This window comes from Erinaceus europaeus, chromosome 16 (assembly GCF_950295315.1).
Source record: "Erinaceus europaeus chromosome 16, mEriEur2.1, whole genome shotgun sequence".
In the NCBI taxonomy this organism is placed as follows: domain Eukaryota; kingdom Metazoa; phylum Chordata; class Mammalia; order Eulipotyphla; family Erinaceidae; genus Erinaceus; species Erinaceus europaeus.
In genome coordinates, this window is record NC_080177.1 from 35843652 (window position 1) to 35859856 (window position 16205).

The 16205-nt window shown below is 38.5% G+C and overlaps 1 protein-coding gene across 4 annotated transcripts in view; it reads right to left on the reverse strand.

Annotated features, from left to right (window-relative positions):
• The window catches only part of KIAA0586 (KIAA0586 ortholog), a 184969-nt gene that overhangs the window by 60733 nt on the left and 108031 nt on the right, over positions 1 to 16205 (reverse strand). For all 4 annotated transcript variants that reach the window (XM_060174907.1, XM_060174909.1, XM_060174906.1 and 1 more), the window contains 2 exons: positions 10802 to 10930; positions 3714 to 3891 (listed from right to left, as the gene is read on the reverse strand). In XM_060174907.1, coding sequence (XP_060030890.1) covers positions 3714 to 3891; positions 10802 to 10930 — 307 coding nt within the window. The remainder of the gene's footprint in view (positions 1 to 3713; positions 3892 to 10801; positions 10931 to 16205) is intronic.

Here is a 16205-nt window from a genome sequence, read left to right on the forward strand (position 1 = left end):
GAAGGGACATAGGCATCCCTATGTTCATAGCTGTATTATTCACAATAGCCAAAGAGTGGAAGCAGCCTAAATGTCTCTCAAAATATGACTGACTAAAAAAAGGTGTGGGATATAAGTTCCATGGAATACTACTCTGCAATCAAAAAGATGATGTTGTGTCCTTTGGGACAAAATGGATGAAACTGGAGGTGATTATGCTTAGCAAAATAAGTAAAGAAATGAAAGACAACTACTGGATGGTTTTACCATGTACTTGCAAAAAAGAGAGAGAGAGAGAGAGAGAGAGAGAGAAGCAAGCAAACTCTTTCTAAGACTTGTGCGATCTGTGGTGGTTATTTCTGAGAGATGGGAGGGTGAGGACATAGAATTGTTGGTGGTGGGTGTAGTGTGGAATTTTAGACTGTTATCTTAAAATATTGCAACCCACTATAAATCACAAATGAAAAACGGAAAGGAAAACAAATTTTCTTCAAACATGAACTAATTAGTTCTCTATAGGCACAGTCCTTAGAAAATATGGATAATTTCTGGTTTTAGTAAATACAAGTGAAAATGTATTTTTACATATCCTAAGCATCGTTAAAAAAAAATAATAGGGGAGTCGGGCGGTAGCGCAGGAGGCTTAAGTACACGTGGCACAAAGCACAAGGACCAGCGTAAGGATCCCAGTTTGAGCCCCCGGCTCCCCACCTGCAGGGGGTCCACTTCATGAATGGTGAAGCAGGTCTGCAGGTGCCTATCTTTCTTTCCCCCTCTCTGTCTTACCCATCTCTCTCCATTTCTCTCTGTCCTATCTAACAATGATGACATCAATAACAATAATAACTACAACAACAATGAAAAACAACAAGGGCAACAAAAGGGAATATAAATAAATAAATATAAATAATTTTTTAAATAATAGTTAACATGTATCAAGCAATATGTTAAGCTACTTTACAGGTATTTTCATTAGAACTAATAAACTAATAAAGTGAATACTCCTTATGGTAACTGGCCTCCAACCCCTAATCATCCTTGTGCCCTGGTATTCACATCTTTCTATAATTTCCTACAATATGACTCCAGGACTGGTCTACTTTATCAGTAAAATGAGGCAGAAGCAATGGCAATTCACTTATGTGATTAGATTATAGAAGACATCATAGCTTCTATTATCTCTCTGATCATCTGCTCTGGGCAAAGTCAGTTACCGTCATATACAGCTCTATGAAAAAGTTCATGTGGCAAGGAACTGAGGCCTATTGTCAGAGCCACAGGAGTGAAATTATTGGAAAGCAAATCTCTGAACTCTTTCAATTCACTGGGGTTTTCAATGGGGGTCCAGGATGGCACACTTGGTTTAGCATACACATACATCCCAGTTAAAGTTTTTAACCAATCTCATAGGCCTTGAGAACCACCAAACTAGGCAACTCCCAGATTCTAGCTTTCAGAACTGTGTGAGATACTGTTTGTTATCTTTAATTGTTAAATGTGGTGGTCATTTGTTATAAAAAAATAGACAGTACACTAATATTATCCGTTTGTTTGAGCTCAGGGAGATTAGCTTACTTGCCCAAAGATATACATAGATGAAATTCAAACTGATTTTTGAAATTCCATAAGTCCAAACTCCTAATCACTGTGTTATGTTTGCTCAGTCTTACTTACTTTTTACTATTACTATTACTTACTATTAATAGTTTTCCAATTAAATTAAACTAAATTAAATTATCTGCAGCATGTGGACTATTAAACTAAATGTATTTACAGTGTTCTGTAACAATCTGCTAAGTACTACCAGAGGTAATAAAGGACTCAACAGGACATATTCTCATGAATTTTATTCTATAACCATTTAGCAAGCACCTAGTTGATCACAAGTACCTAGTACTTATCAAGCGGTCTGAGAGTGCCACCTAGTGTCCAATTTACTTCATTGCAATATACATAATTAACTAGATTATAAATGTCACACTTTGTCATTTTAAATGTTAATGTGAAAAATTTAAAAACATTAATACTATATACACAAAATGAGAAATAATTATTACATTCCTTTCATGTAAAGAATTCAAGCTTTTGCTAATTTTCAGGTTCCATATTTGAAATTTACCTCTTGAAAAAAATTTTCTGTAACCTCAAAATCAATACTCAGTAGAACTCTTCTGATACTTAGCAGACATATATAGAAGACAAAGAACTGGGGATCAGGCGGTAGCCAAAGCCTGGAAACAATCCAGGTATCCAACAACAGATGAGTGGCTGAGCAAGTTGTGGTGTATATATACAATGGAATACTACTCAGCTATAAAAAATGGTGACTTAACCGTTTTCAGCGCATCTTGGATAGACCTTGAAAAAAATCATGTTAAGTGAAATAAGTCAGAAACAGAAGGATAAATATGGAGTGATCTCACTCTCAGGCAGAAGTTGAAAAACAAGATCAGAAGAGAAAACACAAGTAGAACCTGAACTGGAATTGGCATGTTGCACCAAATTAAAAGACTCTGGGGTGGGTGGGTGGGTGGGGAGAATACAGGTCCATGCAGGATGACAGAGGACCTAGTGGGGGTTGTATTGTTATATGGGAAACTGGGGAATGTTATGCATGTACAAACTATTGTATTTACTGTCGAATGTAAAACATTAGTTCCCCCATAAATAAATTTAAAATATATATATAGTAAAACTAAGATATTTAAACAAAAACACACATATTAACAGCGTTATATACTGATCACTTCACAAAAATATTATGGTAAGAGGTTTTCAGGACCTAGCTTAGTATTTTTCTCTAGAAGCTAATTTAGTGCTCATTATATTTGGGTACGTCACTACCAGTTTCTAATTATTTTGACCCATTTTAATCGAGAAATGTTGCAGGGCCCCACCTGAAAATAGCTATACTTTTCAAGAAAACTGTTTCTAAGACTTGTGAGAACTATGATGGCTATCTTTCGGGGAGGTGAGATTGTGGGGGAACAGTACTTTGGTGGTAGGTGTGGTGTGGAACTGTACAGTGTAATTTTACAATCTTGTAACCTATTATTAATCACAAATAAAAAATGAAAAAAAAATTAAAAAAAAAAATGAAAAAATACATATGCTTTTCTCAATTCAAATTAAAACACTAAGATTATAACACAAACCAGAACATAGTCTGGGGAAATGTCACAATAAAAGAGTATGCAACGTACGAGCCTGAGACAGCAGATTCCAAGTTCAAGCTTGGCTCTACCATATGCCAGAACTGAGCAGTGCTCTGGTTTTCCTCTCTCTCTGTCTGTGTGTGTGTGTGTGTGTGTGTGTGTGTGTGTGTGTGTGTGTCTCTGATACTCTCACAAAAATACCTACGTCAAAATATTTTTTTTAATATTTATTTCTTTTTTGTTGCCCTTGTTGTTTCCATTGTTGTTGTAGCTATTATTGTTGTTGATGCCGTCGTTGTTGGATAGGACAGAGATAAATGGAGAGAGGAAAGGAAGACAGAGAGGGGGTAGAGAAAGACAGACACCTGCAGACCTGCTTCACCGCTTGTGAAGCGACTCCCCTACAGGTGGGGGGCGGGGGGCTCGAACCGGGATCCTTGAGCTGGTCCCCCAAATTTTTTTTTTCCCAAAATATTTTTTTTAATTCACTCAGCATAGAATCAGAAAGAGAAAGCTTGACAGGATTCAGAGTGAATATTCTAACAGATGATACAAAACAAAGCAGTATTCAGTATATACCTTCAACTACATCGTGATGCTCAGATAATGGTTCAGGAGCACATTTTTGATCCAAACGCTCTGCATTAGGAACAGGCTGCTGCAGGTAGACAGAATGTCCCAATAAAGCATTCTCGGTTGCTCCTATCAGTCTGGGCCTTTGTCCTTCACTAAGTTCACCCAAACTGTTTTCCAAGTCCTGTATAAAGTAGAAATAACTGTTAAAACTCATTATATCAAAATCAAGTCAAAATGGGAATTATTCATCAAATATCATGATCTAGAGCACTTAACTGCTTGAAAAATAATAAAAAAAATACTTCTGTCACATACACACTACATAAGATAGTTTACTAGTAGGCACCTAAGTGATAAACTGCTTTAATGACTTTTCTTTTTTTTTTTTTAATAGGACAGAGAGAAATGGAGAGAGGAGGGGAAGACAGAGGTGGGGAGAAAGGTAAGACACCTGCAGACCTGCTTCACCACCTGCAAAGCGACCCCCCTGCAGGTGGGGAGCCAGGGGTTCGAACCGGGATCCTTATGTCAGTCCTTGTGCTTAGCACCATGTGCGTTTAACCTGCTGCACTACCGCCCAACTCCTAATGTCTTGTTTTCTAAGAAATAACAACTAGCTGCTTTTTTCAGTCTCTAAATAAATAGTAATAAAGGACATCAGAAAAAAAAGGCTTTTTGTAAAAGACTAAATGTGAGAGCATACAGCTTAGAATAATAGAAAATGTGCCATTTTTCATGAATACAAACTGGATAAAACTGTTGATGTAGAGTAGTCCTCTAGAAGATTCAGCAGCTAAAAACCTACACTTCCACCAGCTTTCTCACACATTTAGCTTACTTCTGTTCACTCTCTTTTCTGCTGGTTGGCCATATGCCACACAACACTGACCCAGCACCCTGAGGATTTGGTGCTGCTCGCTGTGCTGAGTGAGATGATTGCACTTTGCTGCCTGCTCACAGCCTAGCTCTAGTAGTGCAGTGGGCTTCTTTGACCTGGAGGCTGCATGCTGGCCCCCTGTGAATCCTGAGAACTGCTCTACTCTGCTCTCTGTAGGAACAGCAAAGGAGACCACCTGGAACCGCAACAAGGCAGCACTAGAATGACTTCAGGAACCCACCAGTGAGAGCAAACACGTGTGGCACATGGACAGAGAGGTGCATGGGAGAGACTGAGCGGCTGGTAACAGTCCTGAAGTTTAACAGTAGAGGCACCACCTCCAGTCTCTTTTACCAACAAAAAGACTGCTGAAGGGAGGAGAGAACTCCCCTAAGACTCACCAAATATAACTGTGAGTCTCCATTGCTACTGCCCTCAGAGGCTGAAGCAGCGTGTGTGTGTGTGTGTGTGTGTGTGTGTGTGTGTGTGTGTGCGCGCGCGCTGACATCTGAAAAAAAAAAAACTGACCAGGAAACTCAGGAGAAGAGCTATACTTTGGGTGGCCCAGGAATGGGGCTTTATAGTGGGAGCTTTTCCACATTGTTCTCCTGATGAGAACATGGTGAATAATTGCCTCAGGAACTACAGGACTTGTTTAGAAACTCACAGAGCCCAACAGTGCTGCCCGGCTTGGCAGAGAAGTTGAATTGAGCCTGGAGCTTTGGATCCTTGGGGTGTGAGAGTCTCTTTGCATAACCACTGTATTACCCCCCACACACACACTTTATCTCTTGGTCAGGAGAGAGTGATTAAGCTAAGAAGCCTACTTATAGTTTAAAAGCTCTGAGGCTCCCATAGCCTACAGGGAAGAAAAAGAAAAAAAGAGGCTGTACTCCAACTCAAGGATTGAAATAATATTAAACAACTGTTAATTTCCACAACTGTGAACTCTTTAAGTACCTTACATAGACACAAAACAACCCAGACAAGACTGATCAGTAATTTGAAAAGTACTGAAAGAGGGACCTCATAACATATGATATAGAATGATTAAACCAACTAGAAGAAATATTGGAGAAATGAACTAGGACAAGAGTCCAGCTACAAGCCCACCAAAGGTTGAAGCACAAAATAATGAAGTCAACATCCAAACACTAGTTAAGGAAATAATCACAGGAATGAGTAAAGAGTTTGAAAGAATTGTCATCAGAAATGCAGAAACAACAAATGAGATCCTGGAAGAAAACACTAATTATCTCAAGATTATTAGAGAGCTGCAAGCTGAAATAGCTGAGCTAAGAATACAACTGGCTGAACAAGCTAAAACAATATCAGAACAGGGTAACAAAATAGATGAACTCCAGGAAACAGTAGAGGGGAGAGAGAATAGAATCAATGAGGCTAAAGACAGAATTAGCAAGATCGAGGAGAATTAGAGACAACTAAAAAAGAAGTAAGAGATCTCAAAAAGAGGTTAAGGGTACTGAAAACAACAACAAAGACATATTGGATGATTTCAAAAGAAATAATATATGATTTATGGGCTTATCAGAGGAAGAAAGAGAGGGAGGGGAAGAAAGCATTCTTCAGGCCATAATAGCTGAGAACTTCTATAGTCTAGACAACATAAAAGATATAAAGCTTCAAGAAGCCCAGAGGGTGACAAACAGAATTAACTCAGATTTGAAGACTCCAAGACACACCATACTTAGAATGTAAAGGAATACAGAAATGATCCTGAAGGCTGCAAGAGAAAAAAAAAGAGTCACCTACAAAGGAAAACCCATAAGATTAGCAGCAGACTTCTCCATACAAACACTACAGGCCAGAAGAGAATGGCAAGATATCTACTGAGTGCTCAATGAGAAAATCTTTCAACCAAGAATACAGTATCCTGCTAGACTTTCATTCAAACTAGATGGAGGCATCAAAACCTTCTCAGACAAGCAACAGTTGAAGGAATCAACTATCACCAAGCCTGCCCTGAAAGAAGTTCTGAAAGGTCTCTTATAAACAGTCAGACCACCATAAATATGCCATAGATCAGAACATTCTAAAAATCTACAAGAATGGCATTAAAATATCTTCAATCTTTGATATCAGTAAATGTTAATGGCCTGAATTCACATATTAAAAGACAGAGTAGGTCTCTTTTCAGTCACCAGGTTCCAGATGCCATCAGGATGCTGGCCAGGCTTCCCTGGATTGAAGACCCCACAATGTGCCCTGGAGCTTAGCTTTCCCAGAGACACACCCTACTAGGGAAAGAGAGAGGCAGACTGGGAGTATAGACTGACCAGTCAACGCCCATGTTCAGCGGGGAAGCAATTACAGAAGCCAGACCTTCTACCTTCTGCAACCCACAATGACCCTGGGTCCATGCTCCCAGAGGGATGGGAAATGGGAAAGCTATCAGGGGAGGGGGTGGGATATGGAGATTGGGTGGTGGGAATTGTGTGGAGTTGTACCCCTCCTACCCTATGGTTTTGTTAATTAATCCTTTCTTAAATAAAAAAATTTAAAAAAAAAAGACAGAGTAGGAAGATGGATCAGAAAACACAACCCAACAATATGCTGTCTACAGGAAACCCACCTAACTCAACAAGACAAACACAGACTCAAAGAGAAAGGATGAAAAACTACCATACAAGTAAAGGGTCCACAAAAAAGGGCAGGAATAGCTGTTCTCATATCTGACACAACAGACTTTAAAATCAGTAAAATTAAAAAAGATAGGGATGGACATTACTTAATGCTCAGAGGATCAGTCAATCAAGAGGACTTAACAATTATTGACATCTATGCACCCAATGAGAAGCCATCTAAATACATCAAACATCTACTGAAAGAACTACAGCAATACATTAATAGCAACACAGTCATAGTAGGGGACTTCAACACCCCACTCTCTCAACTTGGCAGATCATCCAGGCAGAAAATCAATAAAGAAATGAGGGAGCTAAATGAGGAGATAGATAAACTAGAACTATTGGACATTTTCAGAATCATTCACCCCAAGAAACTGGAATAAACACTGTCCTCAACTCCACCTGGGTCATTCTCAAGGACAGACCATATGTTAGGCCACAAAGACAGCATCAACAAATTCAAGAGCCTTGAAATCATCCCAAGCATCTTCTCAGACAACAGTGGAATTAAACTAACACTTAACAATCAACAAAATATTAGTAATAATCCCAAAATGTGGAAGCTCAGCTGTACACTACATAACAACTACTGGGTCAAAGAAGAAATAAAGGAAGAAATCAAAATGTTTTGAGAGTTCAGTGAAAATGAAGACAGTAGCTATCAAAATATTTGGGACACAACTAAGGCAGTACTGAGAGGGAAGTTCATAGCAATACAAGCACACATTAGGAAACAAGAAAAAGCACAAATAAACAGCCTGACTGCACATCTTAAAGACCTAGAAGAAGAACAAAGGAACCCTAAAGAAACCAGAAGGACAGAAATAACTACTGTTGGGGCAGAAATAAATAACACTGGAAATAAGAAAACCATACAAAAGATCAACAAAAGTAAATGTTTGTTCTTCAGAAGAGTGAAAAAATCAACAAACCTTTCGCCAGACTCACAATACAGAAAAGGGAGAAGACCCAAATAAATAGGATCATAAATGAAAGAGGAGATATCACAACAGACACCGCAGAAATTCAGCATATCATGCGAGACTTCTATGAACAACTATATGCCACCAAGCTAGAGAACCTGGAAGAAATGGACAATTTCCTAGATACCTACAAACATCCAAAATTAAATAAAGAGGAACTAGATAAATGAACAGACCCATCACAGCTAATGAAATTGAAACAGTTATTCAAAAACCTTCCCAAGAATGAAAGTCCTGGACCAGATGGTTTTACAAATGAATTCTTTTTTTTTCTTTTCTTTTAAATATATTTTATTTGTTTCACTCTTTAATGAGAGAGAGAGAGACAGAGACAGAGACATCCAGAGCACTACTCAGCTCTGGCTTATAGTGGTGCTAGGGAATGAACCTGGGACCCCAGAGCCTCAGGCATGAAGGTCTTTTTGCAGAACCATTATGCTATCGCCCACACCCTCTTTTCTTTTTTTTATTTTTATTTTTTAATTTATTTCTTTATTGGGGAATTAATGTTTTACATTCAACAGTAAATACAATAGTTTGTATATGCATAACATTCCCCAGTTTCCCATTTAACAATACAACCCCCACTATGTCATTTATCATCCTTCATGGACCTGTATTCTCCCCACCCACCCACCCCAGAGTCTTTTACTTTGGTGCAATACGGCAATTTACAAATGAATTCTACAAAACCATTAAAGAAGAACTAATACCTCTATTTTTAAAAGTCTTCCATAAGATTGAAGACACTGGAATACTCCCTGCCAGCTTCTATGAAGCCAACATCACTTTGATACCAAAAGCAGACAGGGACACAACAAAAAAAGAAAGCTACAGACCAATTATCTCTGATGAACATAGATACTAAAATAGTGAACAAAATTCTAACCAACCGAATATAGCAGTATATTAAAAAGATTGTTCATTATAACCAAGTGGGGTTTATCCCAGGGATGCAGGGTTGGTAAAATATACATAAATCAAACACTGTGATCCACCACACCAATAAAAGCAAGACCAAAAACCACACGGTCATATCAATAGATGCAGAGAAAGCCTTTGACAAAATATAACATCCCTTCATGACCAAAATGCCAAAAAAAAAAGGGGGGGGAAGATGGAAAATTCCTCAAGATAGTAGAGTCTATATATAGCAAACCTACAGCCAAAATCATACTCAATGGTGAAAAACTGGAAGCACTTCCCCTCAGATCAGGTACTAGACAGGGATGCCCACTATCACCATTATTATTCAACATAGTGTTGGAAGTTCTTGCCATAGCAATCAGGCCGGAGCAAGGAATTAAGATTGGGAGAGAAGAAGTCAAACTCTCCCTATTTGCAGATGACATGATAGCATACATAGAAAAACCTAAGGAATCTTTTGGAAATCATCAGGCAAGACAGTAACGTGTCAGATTACAAAATTAACATTCAAAAGTCAGTGGCATTCCTCTATGCAAACACTAAGTTAGAAGAACTTGAAATCCAGAAATCAATTCCTTTTACTATAGCAACAACAAAAAAATCAAATATCTAGGAATAAACCTAACCAAAGAAGTGAAAGACTTTGTATGTTAACTCTCTTTTCAGCCACCAGGTTCCAGATACCATCAGGATGCCGGCCAGGCTTCCCTGGACTGAAGACCCCACCAATGTGTCCTGGAGCTCCGCTTCCCCAGAGACCCACCCTACTTGGGAAAGAGAGAGGCAGACTGCGAGTATGGACCGACCAGTCAATGTCCATGTTCAGCGGGGAAGCAATTACAGAAGCCAGACCTTCCACCTTCTGCATCCCACAATAACTTTGGGTTCATACTCCCAGAGGGATAGAGAATGGGAAAGCTATTGGGATATGGAGATTGAATGGCGGGAATTGTGTGGAATTGTACCCCCCCATCCTATGATTTTGTTAATGTCGCCTTTCTTAAATAAATAAATAAGTGAAAGGAAATAAAACAAACAAAAACACTGGGAAAACTAACATCCAACTTGGCCAATACATGTGGAAAGGGAGAGGAAGACGCTTAGTTTCTGAGGCAATGAGAGTATTCACTTGAGTTTAGCAACTATATCTTTACAGTAAACTCAATTTTTAATAATTAAATTTAAGCAACTTATTTTTCAACAAGAAGATTAAGTTGGGGGCAGGTGGTGGCGCATCTGGTTAAGCACACATATATTACAGTGCAAAAACACAGGTTCAAGCGTCTGGTCCCCACCTGCAGGGGGAAAGCTTCACAAGAGATTAAGTAGGGCTGCAGGTGTTTCTCTGTCTCTTTCCCTCTCTATCTCTCTACCCCTCTCAATTTCTTGGTCTCTATCCAGTAGTAAATAAATAAAAATAAAAAAAGAAGAAGAATTAAGTTAAGGATCCTTTATTCATAATTAAATTTCTTTTTGCCCCCCAGAGCACTGCTCAGCTCTTGCTTATGGTGGTACAGAGGACTGAACCTGGGACTTTGGAACCGCAGGTTAAGTAAGAGTATTTTTGCATAACCATATGCTATCCACCCCTGTCCTCATTTCATGCTTTTCTCCTGTATCTATATCTAATTTTAAGTCATTAGGGTTAAGAAGTACCTCTGAATCTGATTGATGTGAAACCAATAACTCCTGGTTTTGTTTACCAAGAAGAGAAAGCATTGTATCTCCATGAAATTTTTTATGGGGCGTCCTAATCACCTGTCCTTCGCTGAGAGGGTCATCTTCCTAAATGAAAAATATAGGCAATTAGTACAGCAACAAAAAATCAATACAACAAAAAAAAATGCTATCAAGCAACTGAATTTTTCTTAAATTACAATAAACTTTAACAACAGTCATAAAAATGGTCATATTAGCAGTTTCTGGAAAGAAGACAGGCTGCATTCTAATTTGGTACTCACATTTAGCTATACTAAAACTGTTTACATTTTCCTCAAAAATAAATAATAGGGGGCCAGGTGGTGGCACACCTGGTTGAGCACACATGTTACAGTGTGCAAGGACCCAGGTTCAAGCCCCCAGTCGCCACCTGCAAGGGGGAAGGCTTCACAAGCGGTGAAGCAGTGCTGCAGGTATCTCTCTGTCTCTCACCCTCTCTATTCCTCCCTTCCCTCTCAGTTTCTTACTGTCTCTATCCAATAAATAAATAAAGATAAAAAAATTTTAAAAAGAAATAAAATGAGATTCATATTCCTGGTTCAAGCTCCTGGCCCCACCTGCAGGGGGAAGCTTCACAAGTGGTGAGGCAGGGCTGCAGGTGTCTCTCTGTTGCTCTCCCTTTCTATCACCCCCTTCCCTCTCAGTTTCTGACTGTTTCTAACCAACAAATAATTTTTTTTTAATTTTAAATAAACAATTAAAAAATAACAGTATAAAATGATGTTTTCATATAGAGATTACACAAATACATAATAATCAACTATGTGATTGAGTTATAATAATTCATAAATGTTTTATAGTGTTTGTAGTTATAGTGCTTTAGTGTTATAGTGTTTTTTGGTTCATATAGTTTCACACTTATATTAGTGCTATGTACAAATCAACATCACAGTGTGATAATGGGGTAAAGTATTTTGTAATGCTGCATCCTGGACCAAAGGCAAAAATGAAAAGCTGTAGAAATGTGCTGTCTGTTCATCTTACAACACACAAGGACCCAGGTTCAAGCCCTTTGTCACCACCTATAGAAGTGGGGGGATTTCACAAGCAATGAAGCAGTGTTTCAGGTATCTCTTTCTCTATCAGCCTCTGGCTTCCCTTTCCCTCCTTTTGTCCCTTCTGCTGCTATCCAATAAATAAATATTTTTTAAGAAAATTTTTAAAAATAAATTTGCTACAGCACCTATATAGGAACTTCTGATCAATCCCTTTACCTTTGTGCAGGCCTCTGACACAGCGAGGGAGCAGTTATGGGAAGCCCTCACCAGAATATCCAACCTAGGCTCAAAACACGCCTGCCGCAATAGTGATAGACACTCCCTATGCACTGCAGAGTCAGAAAAACTGAACTGTGGTCCACGAGGTGGTGCAGTGGATAAATCATCGGACCCTCAAGCATGAGGCCCCGAGTTCAGTCCCTGGAAGCACACGTACCAGAGTGATGACTGGCTCTTTCTCTCTCTCCTCCTATGTTTCTCATTAATAAATAGATAAAATAAAAATAATAAAAAAGGACAGCAGCAATAAATGCTGGAGAGACTGTGGGGACAGAGGAACTCTTTTGCATTGCTGGTGGGAATGTAAATTGGTCCAGCCTCTGTGGAGAGCAGTCTGGAAAACTCTCACAAGGCTAGACATGGACCTTCCATATGATCCAGTAATTCCTCTCCTGGGCTTATACCCCAAGGACTCCATAACACCCAACCAAAAAGAGGTGTGTACTCCTGTGTTCATAGCAGCACAATTCATAAAACTAAAACCTGGAAGCAACCCAGGTGCCCAACAACAGATGAGTGGCTGAGAAAGCTGTGGTATATATACAGCTATCAAGAACAATGAACCCACCTTCTCTGACCCATCTTGGACAGAGCTAGAAGGAATTATGTTAAGTGAGCTAAGTCAGAAAGATAAAGATAAGTATGGGATGATCCCACTCATCAACAGAAGTTGAGAAAGAAGATCTGAAAGGGAAACTAAAAGCAGGATCTGACTAAATTGAAAGTAGGGCACCAAAGTAAAAACCCGGTGGTGAGGGCGAGGGTGGACATATGGCTTCCTAGGCCGGTGGGGGGTGGGGGTAGGGGTAGGTGGGTGGGTGGGATGGGACACAGTCTTTTGGTGGTGGGAATGGTGTTTATGTACACTCCTAGTAAAGTATAGTCATATAAATCACTAGTTAATTAATATGAGAGGGGGAAAATTAATTGTATGTCTCAAAGTTTTTTAAAACACAGACTGAGTCTTTTTAATATATAGGCTGTGTATTTGATATGTGGACTCTCTCAAAAGCCTAGACCAAGTAGATCAGAAACAACCAGTGGCACAGCTATTTACAAGATACTGGGTACTATCCAGCAAACCCTAACAAAAGGACTTTTCAAAGTTAACCCAATTACCAAATAATGTGATGATAACATTAACTATCCATTGTCTTTTTGAACCCCAAGACAGCAGGAACCTCACATCTCCACTATAGAGCCTATATTTCCCCCAGTCCTGGAACCTTAGGATAGGGCCCACTTTTCCATATGCCTCTCCCAATCCATATCAAATAATATTGCATCTGCCAATCGCAACCTAATCAACGCAACGATTGCCACCTCAACATGCTTCAGCTCAGACTGTGTCCAGAGACTTCACGTGTGGAATGACAACCCTTCAGCTTCATTACTCAGGTGAGACCTTTCCTTTCATAGCATTCTCTAATTCCATCCCAGGTGGATCACTTTCTAACAAAGTCCCAAAACCTAGATATACACCAGGTTCTGTGAGAGAGAGCATATGTTCACATGTATCCATAAACAAGTGCAAAATATATACCTGAAAGCAGAAGTACACTAGAGTTTGTAGTGAGTACCCCCCCCAACACTTCCTCTCCACTATTCCAACCTTTGGGTCCATGATTGCTCAACAATTTGTTTGGCTTTGTATGTTAACTCTCTTTTCAGCCACCAGGTTCCAGATACCATCAGGATGCCAGCCAGGCTTCCCTGGACTGAAGACCCCACCAATGTGTCCTGGAGCTCCGCTTCCCCAGAGACCCACCCTACTAGGGAAAGAGAGAAGCAGACTGGGAGTATGGACCGACCAGTCAATGTCCATGTTCAGTGGGGAAGCAATTACAGAAGCCAGACCTTCCACCTTCTGCAACCCACAAGGACCCTGGGTCCATGCTCCCAGAGGGATAGAGAATGGGAAAGCTATCAGGGGAGGGGATAGGATATGGAGACTGGGTGGTGGGAATTGTGTGGAGTTGTACCCCTCCTACCCTATGGTTTTGTTAATTTTTCCTTTCTTAAATAAAAAATAAATTAAAAAAAAAGATAAAATATTAAAAAAAAGAAAAACTGAACTAATACTTGTATTTACAAGTATTAATATGATGTTAATTTCCACTAGTAGTTTTTTTGTTTTTTTTTTTTAGATAGTACAGAGAGAAATGTAGAGAGGAGGGGAAGACAGACGGGGAGAGAAAGACAGACACCTGCAGACCTGCTTCACTGCTTATGAAATGACTCCCCTGCAGGTGGGGAGCTGGGGGCTCCAACCAGGATCCTTACACCAGTCCTTGCACTTGTGCCACGTGCACTTAACCCCTGCACTACTGCCTAGCTCCCCCATTAATAGTATTTTTCACTTGACAATTTTATTTTAATGAAATTAAGTTTACTAGTCCTAGATTATAAATTCTTATGCCCCAGGTGTATATAAATAAATGCCTACCAGTATATAACTTTACTTTATTCTTGGGTTTACAAGACTGTACATCCTTTTTTGGCTTTATTGTGAATATCAGGCTTGTCTGATTTAGGGTTATAGCAAAAATTTCAAAATTAGAGTTTATTTTCAAATGTAGTAAGAGAAGATGCTATTAGCTAGCTCATACTGGTTCAGTACAGCTATTAACTTTAAACAAATTTAAACATGCTTTAGTACCATGATAGAATTGTAAAAAAATGAATCAACATTACTTCAATAAAGTGAAAATAAAGTTGAAAAAACTTAATTAAAAACAAGTAAGCAAAATTTAGGTCCTCTGTCACACCAGAAAAAAGTTATAAAGACATGTTAAGTAGGTTAAGTACTGCCATAATGTCTTTCTATAACCATTTTAATTACTTTCTTGATTATTATTTCATAAGTTATTTCATTTTCTCCAAGTACTCAATCAAGTACTAGAATTACTGTAAAAAGTAACCAGTTAACTAAAATTTTATCAAAATACTTATAATGAATTATTTCCTACTCCTGAGACAATAAAGCAAATGGTTTTAACAAATATAATTACTTGTATATATATGAATTTCCAGAATTTCTACATAGAATGAACAATTTTGGAGGCTATATGGTATTTTAAAAGTGTAACCTCCAAAACTGTTTGTAGGACTTGGTAAATGTGCTGCTACACAAACCAAGCAATTTAAGCTTTAGAATTAAGATAGTCCCAAATATAAGCTCAACATTTACAAACTATAATCACAGAAAGGAAATGAGCAGTTGCCAGGAGAGTTTCAGGGGCAGGGGGTAGGTAAAATAAGAGATGAGAAAAAAAGACAAAATAGTATAAGGAGGAAACTTTTGTGAGATTATTATTATTATTGTTATTATTATTGATATGACAGAAATTGAGAGAGGATGGGGGATAGAGAGGAAGAAAGACAAAGAGACACAATACTTGATTCACTACTCGTGAAGCTATTTTCCTGCAGGTAGGGAGCAGGGGCTTAAACTCTGGACCTCTGACACCCCAAATTGATTATTTTAGTGGTAGCAATTGTTTTAGCACTCTATACACATATCAAAACTACCATTTTTTAAGAGCAACAATAGTAGCAGTGTTAAGTAAATACTATGGACAAATATAGATGAGACTTGACTATAATTAACCTTTTCTTGCTTAGGTTATTTTATTTTTATTATTTATTTACTGGGTGGAGATAGAGAGAAATTGAGCAGGGAGGAGACAGAGAGGGAAAAAGACACCTACAGCATTACTTCACTGTTTGTGAAGCTTTCCTCCTGCAGGTGGGGCAGGTTACTTTAAATTTTATGATAAATCATTTCTATTCCTGTGGGTAGGAGAAATTATTTTTATTCTTTACAAAAGAAAACTATCATTTTGATATATTTATATATACAATTAGAACATAAAATGTGTTGTAATGCTAATCTTCAATAGAATAAGATAATAAACAGGAAGGGCAAATAATCTTGGGTCCTATTTCAGGGTTGTTTCAAGCATATAGAATTATAATCATGATTACAGAAAAATAACAAATGTATTATATGAGAGGTGCTTCAAATAGCTGTAAATTCTGCTTGCAACAATACAAAGAAATTA